Genomic DNA, 16,498 nt, shown 5'->3' on the forward strand with positions numbered 1-16,498 from the left:
CAAAAAGTATTTTCAGAAAATCCCTCAAATGTTTAGTAGAGACCGATTTTAATCGGGCGAGGGAGGTGCCATAAAACTCTTCCCCCCTTGTAATATGGCTTCCAAACCCTCAAACGAATCTCTGGTTTTCAATTTGAATCAATCATTCTCAATAAAACGGTTTCTCGAGTGGCGAACCTTAAATCTGGGTGGAGTCCTTAAATTCAATTTTTCAAATCAAAAACATGTTTTTGGGGCTGCTTTGATCCACCTGGGGCTGTGGTAGCCCACACACATTCATTCATTGCTGCATCTTTTACTTGTGCTTTGGAATTGGAAATTTAAAGTATCAGTCCTCCTTTGTTTGTTGAGACACCCATAGGGGGTAGATCCCCATTAGATCGTGTTTGCCGGGATTGTGAGTTTGTCATCCGAGATCGTTTTACGTTTGACTTCATCGTGTTGAGTATGTCGGGATTCGACCTTATTTTGGGAATGGATTGGTTGTCTACGTTTCACGCTACCATAGATTGCTTGAAGCGTCGAGTTCGCATTTGTCCACCCGGGGGTACTTGTTTTGAGTTCTTTGGGGAGCATCGGGAACCGTTAGAGCCATATTTGTGTGGGTCCAAGGAGCAAGAATCAGTGTACGCCTTGGTAGCAAGTTTGGCCTTAGATGGGGACGTATCTGCATGTGGGGAGTTACCTCTTGTCGTTTGCAACTTTCCGGACGTGTTTCGGAAGGAGTTACCCTGTTTACCACCCGAGAGAGAAATTGAATTCACTATCGATTTGCTTCCTAGCATTGCTCCTATCTCCGTACCTCTTTATCATTTCGCGCTTGCCGAGTTAAAAGAATTGAAGATTCAATTGCAAGAATTAGAGGATTTGGGGTTTATCTGTCTGAGTACGTCACCATGGGGAGCACCGGTTTTGTTTGCTCAAAAGAAAGATGAGTCGCTTCGTCTATGTATCGATTATCGTAAGTTGAACCGTGTCACTGTTAAGAATAAGTACCCAATGCCTAGAATTGATGATTTGTTCGACCAACTTCAAGGCGCAACTTGTTTCTTTAAGATCGATTTGAGGTCCGATTACCATCAATTGAGGGTTCGGAGGGAGGACATTCCTAAAACTGCTTTCTTTACTCGTTATGGTCACTATGAATTTGTGGTTATGCCCTTTGGATTAACGAACACACCAGAAACATTCATGGACTTGATGAATCGTATCTTTCATGCCTATCTTGATCATTTTGTGGTCGTTTTCATCGACAATATCCTTATCTATTCGCCTTGGGAGGAGGAACATCAAACCCACCTTTCCATCGTTCTTGAACTCTTGAGAGAACATCGCTTGTATGTCAAACTTAGTAAGTGCGATTTTTGGTTATCTGAAGTCAAGTTTTTGGGTCACGTTGTATCGAAGGATGGGGTGTCCGTCAATCCAAGGAAGATAGAGTTCGTAATGAATTGGCAATGATCGAAGAGCGTATTTGAGATTCGTAGTTTCTTAGGCTTGGTTGGGTACTGTCGTCATTTTGTATTTGATTTCGCTCGCTTAACGGCTCCGATGACTAGATTGACTCGTAAGGGGACTCGTTTTGTTTGGAGCGACGCATGTGAGATGGCCTTTGAAGAATAGAAGAGAAGGTTGACGGCCGCGCTAGTTTTGACTGTGCCCAAACGGGGAGTCAGTTACTCTGTGTATTATGATGCTTCGAAAGAGGGGTTAGGGTGTGTTTTGATGCAATTGGGACGAATGGTGGAGTATGGATCACGGCAATTGAAAACTCACGAGCGGAATTATCCTACCCATGACTTGGAACTTGCGGCCATCGTCTTTGCCTTGAAGAGTTGGCGTCATTATCTTTACGGGGAAAGGATCGAAGTCTTTTCCAATCACAAGAGTCGAAAGTACTTGTTTTCTCAAAAGGAGCTTAACTTAATGACAACACCGTTGGATGGAACACTTAAAAGACTACAATTTTGAGTTGCAATATCACCTGGGAAAGGCGAACATGGTAGCGGACGCATTGAGTAGAAAATCAACACACCTTGCGAGTTTAGCCATCCATGAGTGGAAGCCGATGAACGACTTGGGCTCGTATGCATTGCATTTTGAAGAGGTTCGAGATGGAGTCACCTTGTGTAATTTAACCATGCAATCAACTTTGTCGACTTAAGTGATAGAGGTCCAACAACAAGATGAAGAAGTGGGGGAGTTTCGTAACAAGTTTCTTAGTGGAAATGCTCGAGAGGGGTGGATGATTCATGCTGATCAAAGCTTGCGATACCAAGGAAAATTGTTCGTACCCATTTCATGTCGAGAGGAAATTTTGAGAGAATTTCACCATTCACCTTTAGCCGTCCATCCGGGGGGAACGAAAATGTTTCATGATTTGCGTAGACAGTTTTGGTGGCCGGAAATGAAGAGAGACGTCATCATTTTTGTGTCCAAATGCCTTACGTGCCAACAAGTGAAAGTTGAACATCAACGACCCGCAAGAGAGTTACAACCATTGTGGATGAGTGGAAGTGGGGAGACGTGACTATGAATTTCATTACCGATTTACCGAGATCGTTGAGGGGGCATGATGCCATTTGGGTGATAGTCGATCGATTGACCAAGTTAGCGCATTTCTTACCGATTCAGGTTACGAATTCGATTGATATGCTTAGCCGTTTATGTATCCGCGAGATTATCTGTCTTCATGGGATACCTATTTCAATTGTATCGGATCGAGATCCAAGATTTACCGCGCGCTTCTGGCAGAGTCTACAGGCCGCTCTTGGCACCAACTTGTTGTTTAGCACAGCGTATCATCCTCAAACGGATGGGCAATCCGAGCGAACGATCCAAATTCTAGAAGATATGCTTCGAGCTTGTGTTATGGATTTTCGGGGTAGTTGGAAAGATCATCTACAGTTGGTCGAATTTGCGTACAACAATAGCTACCAATCTAGCATCGAGATGGCGTTGTATGAAGCTTTGTATGGAAGACCGTGTCGATCACCCGTTTGTTGGACTGAGTTGGGCAAGGCTACTTTGGTTGGGCCGGATTTGATCAAAGAAACCTCCGAGAGCATGAGAGCGATTCGCCAACGCCTTCTTGAAGCACAAAAGAGAACCACCAAGCAAGTAAAAGTGATTCGTCAACGATGAGTTCTAAGTTGAGTTTATGGTTGTTAGCATGTTGTTTGGTTATATGTATTGTGGCATAAGCATGATTATTTGATGCATGATCTTAGTTGGCTTGAGTTATAAATTTCGAGACGAAATTTCTTTAAGGAGGATAGATTGTAGGGATCCGTGAATTATTCTATTTTCTTTAATTGTTTAAAGTGTAGAAAATTATTTTTTTGATGTTGTAATGATATTTGAAAGTGTTGGTAGTGAGTGGGGTTCGGTACAGTGTCCGTCGGTGAAATTTCACTTTTTCGCCCAGCCAATATCGGTACTGCATTTTGCCCAATACCGGTACCCATTGTCCAGAAGTTATGTCGTTTGGCATTTTTGGGGTTCCAGTACTAGTACTAGGAATCACCCAATACCGGTACCCACTGTCGATTTTTTGAAATTTCAGCATGCATTTCAGCCCACTATAAATACCCCCCTTTACCATTTTTCACACCCAAAACCCACGAAATAAATCTGGAAACACCCCTCTCACCTACCCCACTCGAATCTCACTCAAACCTCTTGATTTCTACCTCAAGTCTTCAAGATCCAAGGGATTCCTACCTCAAAAACAATTGATTCTCACATTTGGTGAATAAGGGGTAAGTTTTGTGTTCTTGATTTCACTTTTCAGCTCTCAAACTCATTTTTCTCTCTCTCCTCTCAATCACTTGTTGATCTTTGCTTGTTTATCATGTTTTTTGGTAATATCCTCTCTAGATCTTGTACCCAAGCTTGGGAGTAGCTTGTTCTTGGAAGATTTGGGCTTATTCCTCTTGGTAGACCTAGGGTTTTGCTCAAAACCCACTTTGGTAGGGATTTCTCTCTTTCTCTACATGTTATGTGGTGATTTCGTGTGATGTTAGTGTTTGAATGCTAAACTTGGTTCGAATGAAACACTTTATGGTTTGAGAATTGCATATCTTTGTGAAAGTTGTATTATTGTCTTGATTGTTAAGACCCATGAGGTGTTTGTGGCATGTTTGTGTATGTTGGAATGTGTGGAGTTTGCCTTTACGCAAGGGGTGGAAATACGGAACCGTAAGGGGCGGAATTTACCGTAATGCAATGGGTGAAAATATAGAATCGCAAGGGTGAAAATTTGGTGGAAGAAGTGTGTATGGGTATGTGGTTGAGGGTGCTTTCATATTAGTAAATGGTGTTGGAATGCGTTGTTCTTGAAATTGCCATTTAGCTTGATTCACTATATTCATGTTTATCATCCCATTAGCATATAGATTTCGTAGAAATTTTCCTACTGGGCTAGTGTAACTCAACATAATATTTCTATTCAGGTTCAAATGCCGGACTTTAGCTTGCTTGCATCGTGTGCTTGGAAGTGAAAGATCTTTTTGGAAGCTAACCTTATTTTAGTTGCTTAATCATCTTGTAATGACTTCCCTTTATTAAAGATGGCTTTGTAACTAATTATTCTAGAAATTCTTTTGACTAAATCGCTTGTAACTTATAACTTGTCCGTCTTTGTACTTAAGCTTATTTTGAGGCCGGTGTGCCAAAGTTGTATATCTCTTAACTTGGGGCTTTGATTTTGTAAATTAAACAGGTGGGAACTCTCTTTTTTTTGGGTATTAATTATCGTAGACAAGGATCTTTTGTTGAAAAGGTTTATTTGTTTATGTTGAAAATCGAGGGCGAGACTGGCTTTGCCTCCATTTTAACAAGTTTCTCGGTGGGAAGTCGGGGCTTTGCCCCTCTTTTTACTAGTTTGTCAGTGGAAAGACCGGGCGTTGGGGCTTCTCCTCGTTTCGGCAAGCTTCTCGGTTCAAATCCTCGTGCCTAGAGTAGATCAAGCTAGGAGTTGAGCGGTTATGTTACAACCGAATGCGAGAAGTTCGAAAAGAAATAAGGTGTTGCTTTCGGTTCTTTGAGAGGGCGTGGCTCTTGGTATTCGTTATACAGCAGTACAGAGAATGTTGAGGACCGCTCCGGTTTTAGTAGAGGGCGATCTATTTTTATGAGAAGTTGGAAAGTCTCCAAGGACTAGGCGGTCGGGTTTGAGAGTTACGAATTCGGTTCCACAGAAGATCGACTTCGCGATGTACTGATATACGACCGAGAAGTTGAGGGGCTATTGTGGTGGGATGAATCCAATATTTACAATGGGCCAAATGTTATTGGGCCGACGGTCGAGGGCCCTAACTATAGGACCAGAGAGAGGCCCAGCGTCCATGAATGTTGGTGGTTTTGGTTTGGGCCGTAGGTGCCCGATCCATAAGCCAGACTGGTAAGTGGATAAGGCAGTTGGAAAGGCTTCTTGATTGTTCTAGAAGGGTTTGAGCCTTATCCATAAGGGGCATGTGCGATGAGGTCAGGATGAGGGCACGCAATGACTTGGAGAGCAAGTATGGAAAAAGCTATAAATACAAAAGCTTTTTCCTGGGGCTATAAAAAGCTACAACTTTTTATAAATACGAAATTTTTATTTACCGAAAATCACGATCATTACAAAAATAAAGGCCAAATAGAGAAATAAATTCAGTTGTGTGTGAGTCCATGTGCATTACGAATTTTGTGCAATGTCAATTGTGTGCGAGTCGCATTTGCATTGTGAATTTTGTGCAATGTGTTTATTTACTTAATTGTATATGTGTGTCCTTAAATAAATTTCTCCATTAGTTCCCCTTTCAAAATGATGTTGGAGGAGATTGTGGTGATCATGTCGATGGTAGTGAGCGGATGTGAAAAATGAGAAAGATGAGGAGGAAAATAAAAAGTTGTAGCTCGGTTGGCTTGGTGGTCTAGCCCTGACACTATGGAAAAAGCTTTTGTATTTATAGCTTTTTCCTGGGGCTATAAAAAGCTTTTCCCTGGCACGCAATGGCTTGGTGGAGAGCAGGTAAGATCAGACATTGAATTCCCTTAATATACAATCTCTCTCTCTCTCTCTCTCTCTCTCTCCTGGGGCTGACTTAAGCATCGGAGTGCTCGGCCGGCCTCTAACTATTTGCTACGCTTTGTAGGTTGGTCGAAAGGAGGAAGCAATAGAGATTTGATCTGAGAGAACCCGATCGTGAAACCACCAGTCTAAAAAAAGTTTGTTTTTTTATTCTCATTTTTAAAGACAAACTTTTTGTTCAATTTTTTTTAACTCTGGTGTCCGGACCAGCTTTTGTACACCTCAACTTATTTTGGAGGCTCAATTCCACTGCCCACTTGCAGAGAGCACGATTAAAGTTGGAGCAAAGCTCCGTATGAACTGACCTTAAAGGAGTTGATAGCACCTGAGAGATTTAGAAACATAAAACTTTAGAAGGGAGCGAAACCCTTAGTGTCAGGGCTAGACCACGAAGCCAACCGAGCTACAACTTTTTATTTTCCTCTTCATCTTTCTCATTTTTCACATCCGCTCACTACCATCGACATGATCACCACAATCTCCTCCAACATCATTTTGAAAGGGGAACTAATGGAGAAATTTATTTAAGGACACACATATACAATTAAGTAAATAAACACATTGCACAAAATTCACAATGCAAATGCGACTCGCACACAATTGACATTGCACAAAATTCGTAATGCACATGGACTCGCACACAACTGAATTTATTTCTCTATTTGGCCTTTATTTTTGTAATGATCGTGATTTTCGGTAAATAAAAATTTCGTTAAATATTTAAATTTTATTTTAATTACTTGGATTTCTTTTAAAATTTATTTTTTTTAATTTCTATAATCCGTCATAATTAGATTTTAGTCCTCTAAAATTATATTTCTTGACTAGAAATCCTACATGGCAAGTAAAATTAGTTTTCAACCGATTAGTTGGAGGAATCGAACTACCAATTCACCTAATTACATTTCCCAAACCCTAGATGGACCTTTTGACCATCTTTGAGCCTTATGAACCCTCCTAAACTCTAATTGAACCATTAGGCCATTAGAGATAATCATTATACCCCATGACTAGTCATTCAAGCCCATGCCTACCTTCTTTATTTCTTTAACCATTGGTTAATAAATGCTAGAGAAATTATTATTCCTTGGTTAATAAACTTTTGACTTGTCAAAGTGTGTATAACTTGACTAGACAAGTCATAGCCATCATTTTTGCTTCTAAAGGAAGCAAGCCTAGCCATGCCATGCATGCACACCTAGGTTTTAGCCTAATTATTTTAGGCTTTACTTTACTAGAGGTATATATATATGTATATATATATACGTTTGTACATAATACAAGGGAGAGAGAGAGAGAGAGAGAGAGAGAGAGAGAGAGGGAGGAGAGGCCGAGAGAGAGAGGGAGATGTGTGGGTGTGTGCATGTGATTTTGTACACTCCATCAAGCTACCTATTGACCCAACTTCACACTCAGCCCTAGTACTACAAGACAACTCATTTCTAGTCAATTTCAAGCATAGAATCCTAGCCTTAGTCATCCTAGATTTGCTTCCAAACTAGCCTTTGATCATCCTAGATTTTGACTACAAACCTAGACTAGGATTGACCATACATGGAAGACTAGCCATTAGACTTGTAAGTCTTATAACCTAGCTTATAATTACCTAGATTTACCTAGAAAGCCTAAGATCATACTTGATTTTATAGCCTTAAGTCTAAAATATTAGACAAGACAAGTCATGGAAGGCTTGGCTTGATTTGACAAAATCATACCCATCATAATTGCCCTTTTAACCATTGGACAATATTTGATGGAAAAATTTTATTCATTGGGTAATAGAAGTTAGTTTGGCTATAAATAGCACCCTCCATGCACCATTCAACTCACACCTTCATCTTCCAACTTCTCTCTCTAAGAAAGCTTGTGTTCTTACTTCTCCTTGCTTAGTTTTTTCCTTGTTCTTGAAGTTCTTCCTAAGTTATTCAAGAAACTCATCCTAAAACACCTTTTCGATCCAAAAAGTTCAAGTAGTTTAGTCAAGATCAAGTTTTGAGAGAAACCTTTCCCTTTTGAAGCTACTGGAAGCCAACCGTAGGAAGTTACTCCGCCCGATCGACAACTTACTTTTCGTAGTCGCCACTACCGCCAAGAAGAAAGGTAGAGTCCCATATACACTATCTCTAAGTATACGTAGAGTTCCTTGTCCACTAAACTCAAGTATAACGTACAACCGTATGTTGGAAGTATAAGTAAATTCTTCGTATATAAGGTTATCTATTGCTTAAAATGTTGAAATGCATGATAATTAATAACTTATTTTCGCTAATGGAAGTATGAACATGTTGGCATAATCGACTTTTACTCTAATAAACTTATGTTGTTTTGAATTTTCCACAAAGGAAGAAAGAACAATCTTTGAAAGATAAGACTTTATCATTTGGTAGAAGTATTCGTATTTTGATCTTTAGGATGGTTATGAGCATGTATACATGAATTGCTTGCATTAATTGTCTTGTTGTAAAGCATAAGTGATTTTCACTCCAAAGGCGTCCGTACATGTGGCGTTATGCTTTAAGTTGTGATTTGAGCATGCTTAGTAATATAGAATTGGATGATCTTGCTAGTTTAGTTTCAAGATTACAATGAATAATTTATGATTACGTATGTGAAAAATCCTTCCGCGGAGTCTATGCATGTGACGAGACATAAAAATCAAGGAAGATAGAAACATGACACCTAGGGTGTGTTAATGACAAGGTGTGTTTTGAAATCACAATGTGGCCGGACTTGCCCATTGTGGAAATGTGTGTGTTCCAATGGAAATCCGGAATAGCGGAACCATTGTGAGGTTTGTGTGTGTTCCAATAGGAATCCGGATCAGCGGAACCATTGTGAGGTTGTGTGCGTTCCCATGGGAACCCGGAGCGGCGGAACCATGGTGAGGTATGGCTTGGTTATCCGTGGAGAGGAGCCAATGCAAATGTGTGCCAATGAGAACCTGGTGCGGCGGAACCATTGTAAGGATACTCGGGAGACTGGAACGGCAGAACCGAGGTTGGGTGTGTTAAAAACGATTCTGAAAATGTGATATGGATATGAAAAATGAAAAATGATGACACGGTCTACGAGGAGTCGCGTAGGAGAAACTCGAAAAATAATGGACACCAACGTTAGTTTAGATAATGAATATGGATGTGCCATTGTTACCTGTTTTATCGAATATGTATGAACTATGTGGAAATCATTGAATTTGCGATCATTTGTTCGTAAGTTAAGGGTTAGTGGGTATGGGTTATTCTATTGAGCTTTTGTAGCTCACGGTGTTACCTTTGGTGACCCTGATATATTATATTGGTGGCGACACTGGTATAATATGTCAGATCTTATAGACGAACAGGGTAAACTCTACACCTTGGAAGCCGAGGAGCCAATGTGCTGGTCAGGATAGAGGAACAGGCGGAACAGTAGATAGGAACCCTAGTTCCCACCCTTATTTGAATAAATGTACTTTTGTTAAGGGTTATGATGTAATATTGAGGCAGACTCTATTTAGTTTTTCAATGAAATTGTCAATTTAACGTACCCAAAATTCGGGGCGTTACAATTTTGATTAACATTCCTACAATGTAAACATAGTTTTTAATATCATCGATTTTAGGAGTTGAATTTAACATAATATGGAAAGGCACTAGTTGTTTTTTTTTATCACACTATTCTTTGAGGTGAAGTTTAAATTGTTTTATGCTCTATTTACCATTGTAAAGGCCTTGTTTTGCTCTATCTAAGTTGTAAACCTAACATCCAATCCATAGAACTCAAAATATATAACCTCATTTTATTCCCATGTTCTGTTTTTCTTTCATGAACTCTTAGGTATAAGAATCCATATTCGTTTTCTTTTGGTGCGATTATTTGTGTTTGAATTATTTCATTCTCTTGTCTTATTGAAATTTGGTCCTGCAATATATTTAGGGTGTGTTTGGGATGGCTCTAGTTAACTTTTCTAACCTTACATTTTGAATTATTTTTGCCTCATGTTCCTGTGCGTTGTACAATTTTAACTTTGGTCAATTTTTTATGGTTAGTGGATTCGTAGTGTCGAGTAATTGTAAAAAAGTAAGGACATGACGCAATTTGATACAAATTTCAGAAACAAAGAAGTCAAAATAACCGAGAAATTCACGGTTATTTTCTTCGTTACTCAATGTTTTCCTAATTCGATAAAATTAAAAGAATTAAAAAAATTACTCAGAATTTGAGAAAGTATTAGAAAATTCAAAAATAAGTAAATGTTTGGAAAGAAGCCACAGATATATATATGTAGGGTAAAATTTATTTTTCTGGGTGGTCAGAATACCTACGCGTCCAAAATCTAACCACATCATTCAGTGTGAGTTCTTCAGTGCGCTTCTTTTCCCTTTTTTTTTTTTCTGTATAACATTAAATAGGTAAGACTTAGTAGTACCATTGATCATCTTCTTTCCTTTGGTCGTTGAGTGGAAAAGATTAAAATCACACCCAAAAAAAAAATTGTATGAAAATGTCTCTGAAAAAAGGATGAATACAGTAAATTCAAACACAAATCATTTGAACGTGAGCATTTACTTAACATCATCATGTAATAGGTTGAATGCAGTACCACTTCAACAATACATAGCACTACTCATCCAATACTTATCTTTCTTTTTTTCATGGTACTTCAGAATATCATACGGAGTAGCTTAAAACACAAAGAGGTTCCTCATTAGAAGTGTGTGCGAGTACAACAGAGAGTTACAAACCAAAACAACTAATTTAGTCTTGAATTTGACTGATATTCAGGCTATCCCTAATCATAAACTCCCTAATGGAGATGGTAGTGTTTGCTGTGAGATAGCCTGGATATAGTTATAGTTTTTTTTTTTTAAATGTGGAATGGAATGAGTTCCACTCTAATACTATGAATATTGATTTATTATAGGTTAACTAGAATGAGTTTTTGATTTGTGCGTGTCATCCTTGCACAGGGACCTTGCTAATCTTCTCTGAAAAAGGTTAACTAGCTAGAATGAGAATGTGTATAAGGGGAGGTACAACATTAAAGATACTCTACTGAAGACTTTGAGAGAAGCTTGGATGGCATTAGGAGAATGGAAATATAATTAATCCACCACCGTGGAGAAGTTTTCGGGGGTATTCACTTTGTTTTGTCATTCAATACTTTTTTTTTAAACGGCAAAAATATTGATATTTATAAACTTGATAACAGATACATTGAGGGAGAGAGAAGGAGGAGAGAAAAGAAAAGCAAAGATGGAGGCCACATAACATGCTATGGAGCCACCACAATGCTTTATAACGTAAAGAATCCGTTATCGAGTTTATCAATAATAATATTTTTGTCACCACAGTCATTCAGTACCTTGTTGGATGAATTTTTTTCCTTTTGCTCTTGGGTTTTATGTTTAGTATATGATTGCTAGGAAGGATGTTCTATAGAATTTAATATAATGTTACTCATTTGTGAAAAAAAAAAAACCAATACATTTCAAATCAGAAAATAGCCTAGAAACTTTGGATATGTACTTACCAAAAAAAACAAAAAACTTTGGATATGTAAAGAATTATCAGTTGGAGAGAGGTACAGTACCCAACAACAACAGGAAACCCTAAAAACCATATTTCTTGTTGGTCCCACCGTCCGACTATAATAATTCTCCACAAACCTTAGTGGAAAAATTCAGGCTGCATATTTTATTGTCTGCCCTATTATTGGTACAACCTTCAATGAAACGTCACCACCAACGGATATATAAGATATGTCCTCTTTAAATTCCCATCCCCACCACAAGCAACAAAGAAAATTAAAAGACAAAAGAGAGAGAGGGAGAGGGAGAGAGGGAGAGAGAGAGAGAGAGGGAGAGGGAGAGGGAGAGAGAGAGGGAGATATCTAGCTAGAGAGAGAGAGCCTCAACTGATCAACTCCATTTTCAAATTTGCAACACCATTAGAATGGCTGGGGAATGCACAGAAAGCTCAATAGCCACCTCTTCCGCCACTCCCAACTGGTGGCCAGATTTACGTACGAATTCTCTCTCCTCATGGAGTAGTACTACGAATCCGTGGCATCCCCATCAAAACCCTAATTCCAACTCTTCTGGAGAGGAGGACATGTCCATCTCTAACCAGTCTGGTTTAAGTGTGGATTCATCGAGACATCTTGTTGATTCTTCTTCGGCCAACGACTTCATTGGAGAAACTGCTTCTGATAGTCAGCTTTGGAGCCATATTTTAATGTAAGTTTGGTTCTTCCACTATCCAAAAGTGAAGGAAAATCATTCATTATTGGACATCTTTTGGTCCCTTAATTCTTAATTATAATTTGATGCTTAATTTGTGGTCGATGTTCTCGGTGGGAAAACAATCTTTTTGGGAAAGGAAAGGAGGGAATTTAGGGGTTTCTTTTTTCTAATTAACCCGTAGGTGCAAGTGTGGTCTGTAGTTTAGGGTTTCTTGAGTTGTTTTGTTGTCAAAGTCAACAATCCTAACTCGAAGGAAAATGAAGATTCAACTGGGATAGTGATACCTATCCATACAGAGCTCAAAGCCTAATTGGAATCCCTGCAAGTGGATGTTTGAATAGGTCATCGAGAATTAGTCGTGATTCACATAAGGCTGTAAGCTTGTTCAAACACCGGATTCAGATATATATATATATAAGGGCTCCATTTGATGACAAACAATCAAACCAACCGTACGTACAATATAACAAGGTGTATCACCATCCAATAGTAATTATCATGTAGACATGAGAAACTTCATTTCGCAAATGTGGTAGTTACTGAATTATTTAAAAGGACCTCTATGTGTAAACTATCATGTGGACATATATAATAAGTTTCATTTTGGTTATACAACTATGTATTTGCAGAGCATAATTGCTAATATAATGGTAATTAAATAAAGTCCAAAATTCATATACTTAGCGTTTCGGTTGATATTTAAAACTATGATACCAACATTCTTTTCCTAGTTCATGTATCAATATCATGGGTTAGGTTTTTTCTTTTCTTTTTCTTGATGTACCCTATCAAGGTATTTAGTAAAATTCTTTTTGCCGATCAAAAAAAAAAAAAAAAACATATCTAGCACACATTATATATGTTTGCTTCAAATTTTTATTGGAATCTTACAAATTGAGTGAAATATACATTGTATACCTTTATAAACACAATGGAAATGTGTAAATTGTGCTTGCAGAGATGTTGGGAGCAGGGAAGAATTGAATAACACTCAAGAAGTTGGAGGGAACTCAACCAATCTATTTGCATCCAAGAGTTTATCAACTGGGATGTTTGAACCAGCCTACAGTGACTACTTAAAGAAAATGGACAACAGTTGGGAATTCGCAAACTCACCATCATTTAACAACTTTGACCAAAAGCATTTTAATGGGTTTAATCATGGCGTAATGGAAAGCGAAAGGCTAACCAAGTTGTCAAATTTGGTCAGCAACTGGTCCATTGCACCTCCAGACTCTGCTGGAATACTCAATCATCAGTTTGATCTCAGTCACATGAAGCAAACAATGAGCAATCCAACGCCGTTCGGCGGGATTTTGAATAGAAACTTGGGTTCGTTTTCGTGTTATGGACATGATTCAAAAGTGAAGTACGAACATCAAATAGGTCTTAGCAACTCATTTGTAGGAGATAACAAGTACTACTATGGAACATCTGAGGTGCCATGCAATACTAGCACAAGAAGTTTCTCAGATGTTATGAATTTTAGTAGCTTTTTGAGCAAGCCATCGGTTGGTATTCATGGTTCCAAATCACGTCCAAGGTCTCTGCCCGATTGCAAGAAGCAGGTTGTCCAAAGTTCTTCCCTTGTAAACACACACTCTCTACCCTACTTCTGCTGCAACATAGTGTAATTTGTTCATCCACTTTTGTAGTTACTTCTTTCGCTAGGGTTTGGATTCTACTTAAAGCAATTGATCCTAGTATGAGAACCAACCACAGAGGTGGCCGTGTGTACAGATGTAAATAATTATTTACATTTGCATGCTCATAAAAATTTTACGCAAAATATATTTTTATCTTGAATGATGCATGTGAAGTCCTCCCATGTCCGAATTGATAATTAAGATCCATCATTCTGTCTTATGATTCGAAAAAATATCATCGTCACTTGATCATATACCAACTGTAATGTTTGGTATAAATTAATTACATAGGTTTATTCGGTAAACTTTTTCCTTCAATTCAATGCGACACTGCCCTGTTCATTCTAGCTAGTATGCGCCCTTCCATGCATATTACTTATAATATTGTTTTGCTCATATATACATGTTGTGGATTTTTAGCCTTCAATATCAACAACACAAACGGTGACAAGAAGTAGCATAAGAGGACAAGGGCTTAGCACTGAAGGAAAGAAGAAAAGATCAGAAGAGAATTCAGAGACAGCATTAAAGAAGCCTAAGCATGATAGTTCTACAGTCTCTTCTTCAAAGGTATAAATACAAATATATATATATATATATATGTGAATATATATATGAAAAACTCAAGAGCATGATTACAGCAATATGCTTTCCCTCTGATTCAAAAAATATATAGATGCAGGTTCCAAAAGTCAAGCTTACAGACAAAATCACAGCCCTCCAGCAAATTGTGTCCCCATTTGGAAAGGTGATAAATTACACAAAGCACTAACACTTGTCCAATGCTTTTTGTAGTAGTATTTCAATAATTAAGCTTTATTGTTCTCATTGCTGCTTCTATTCTTATTTTAAGTTTGTATATCATTCATGATTGTTTCAGACAGATACTGCATCTGTTTTGGGGGAGGCAATTGGATATATAAAGTTCCTACAGGAGCAAGTGCAGGTAATAGCTAGCATAGTCATTACTCAATAGTCTTGGGGCAGTGCCACATGGTGCCCAACACTTTTAGTTACCCACACCCATTTTTGTAGAGTCTATGCACTTAGTATTGGGCTCCACAAAAATATGCAGTGAATAAGAGTGTTGGGGCACACCATATAACAAGTGGTGTCTAAACACCACCAAATAATTAAAACAATGATACACCAATGTTTTTGCTTATATTACCTACGATTTCCAACAAAAGATTGTGCAAGTGTGAATGGTTATTTGCGAAACACTGAAATGGGTGGTAGGAACTATGATAAAATCTTCCTCTTCGCCGATTTAAAAAAAAAAAAAAAAAAAACTATGAGTTTTAATCCGGTTTTTCAGCAGGTTGAAACTCTATCCCAACCAAGTCAAAGTAAGGATCGAAAGAGTTCATAATCTTTTTTATGGGAGATTTTTAAAAAACAGAATATTTATCAAAGCTTCAATTAAATTGTAGGAATTGCATCTACGAACACAAGTAAAAGAGGCTAAACAATGAAGGCAATTTTTGTGCATTTGGAAAATGTATTTTAAACATCGTATTGCTTTGTATCAATATAATTTCCTTGGCTAATGTATTGCTTTGTATTTTAAACATCGTATTTTCATTTGGTTTTTTGCATGCAGCTCCTTAGCAACCCTTACATGAAGATTAACACATGCAAGGTAATTAAGCAGTCGAACTTACATGTAAATAATTTTATTCAGCAAATATAAAGATTTTTCTCGAATTAATCGAAAATACTACAATGCATGCTCCTGCATTTCGACAACAGGAATCTAAAAATCTTTTTTGTGTCCAATTCAGGATCCATGGGGAGGGTTGGAAAGAAAGGATAGAGGGGATTTAGTGCTGTTCGATCTACAGAGCCGAGGTCTTTGTCTAGTTCCAATCTCCTGTACCCCCCACGCTTGTCGTGAAAACACTGGATCCGACTACTGGACGCCAACATACCGAGGGTGTTTGTATAGATGAATCAAGTTTCTTCCTTCCAAGAAATCTTGCCCATGTAAAAGTTGATGCATGCATGGTTAAGTAGAAACATATAAATTGGAAAATGTTTGCGTGCTACGTCAATGAGTAATATTTGCATTAGACCTAAACTAGCAAACTATAGCTGTTGGGTAACTTTTGATAAATTATATACTAGCCAGCCAGTATTGTGGTAAATTACACCAACATCAAATTGAAGAAATTGTATGAACTGTCCACGATAATGGAAATATCGTTATTCATTCGTTCTGATTGTTTGGCATAGTGGCATGGGCCTCCCGATTTACATTTCTGCAATTGCTAGAGTGGGTTTGGCATGAAATCAGCCATAGCCATCAAAAAATCTTGAAGTCGTAATTTTTTTTCATAGAAATTTTGAATGAAAAATTGTAAGATTAGATTAAGCACTTACAGGTATTCTTTTGAGCTGATTTTTTACGGGGTCCCCCTAGCACTGTTGGTTAATTTCATGGTTAAAGGGAGTTGAAATTGAGGACCATCTCTCTCTCCTTGACTGCCTCTCTCTGCCCTCGTAGGCGCATTTTAGGGTTTCCCCTTCGCGTGGGGGGTTCTCTCTCCTTC

General features: G+C 38.3%; 1 protein-coding gene and 1 pseudogene across 4 annotated transcripts; one reads left to right on the forward strand and one right to left on the reverse strand.

Annotated features, from left to right (window-relative positions):
- Positions 1-10,980: 10,980 nt before the first annotated feature.
- LOC131302207 (U6 spliceosomal RNA) lies at positions 10,981-11,051 on the reverse strand (annotated as a pseudogene).
- Positions 11,052-11,817: 766 nt separating this feature from the next.
- On the forward strand, positions 11,818-16,168 carry LOC131301696 (transcription factor bHLH111). Of its 4 annotated transcripts, none has more exons than XM_058328075.1 (7): positions 11,818-12,294; positions 13,259-13,868; positions 14,367-14,516; positions 14,623-14,694; positions 14,827-14,892; positions 15,550-15,588; positions 15,731-16,168. In XM_058328075.1, the coding sequence occupies exons 1-7, from the start codon at positions 12,011-12,013 to the stop codon at positions 15,896-15,898; spliced, it is 1,389 nt and encodes a 462-aa protein (XP_058184058.1). In that variant the 5' UTR covers positions 11,818-12,010; the 3' UTR covers positions 15,899-16,168. The 4 variants fall into 4 exon arrangements, with proteins under 4 accessions (XP_058184058.1, XP_058184059.1, XP_058184060.1 ...); XM_058328076.1 differs by having other exon boundaries at positions 14,629-14,694; XM_058328077.1 differs by lacking the exon at positions 15,731-16,168 and having other exon boundaries at positions 11,843-12,294; positions 14,831-14,892.
- Positions 16,169-16,498: the final 330 nt, after the last annotated feature.

The sequence above is a fragment of the Rhododendron vialii genome, chromosome 9a, assembly GCF_030253575.1.
Source record: "Rhododendron vialii isolate Sample 1 chromosome 9a, ASM3025357v1".
Taxonomy (NCBI): domain Eukaryota; kingdom Viridiplantae; phylum Streptophyta; class Magnoliopsida; order Ericales; family Ericaceae; genus Rhododendron; species Rhododendron vialii.

Excerpts from the sequence above, each read along its gene's own strand:
- LOC131301696 (XM_058328075.1), top strand. The coding sequence starts at position 12,011 with ATGGCTGGGGAATGCACAGAAAGCTCAATAGCCACCTCTTCCGCCACT. Across the intron at positions 13,869-14,366 it reads TGCCCGATTGCAAGAAGCAG|CCTTCAATATCAACAACACA; the intron begins GTTGTCCAAAGT and ends GTGGATTTTTAG. Across the intron at positions 14,893-15,549 it reads TCCTACAGGAGCAAGTGCAG|CTCCTTAGCAACCCTTACAT; the intron begins GTAATAGCTAGC and ends TTTTGCATGCAG.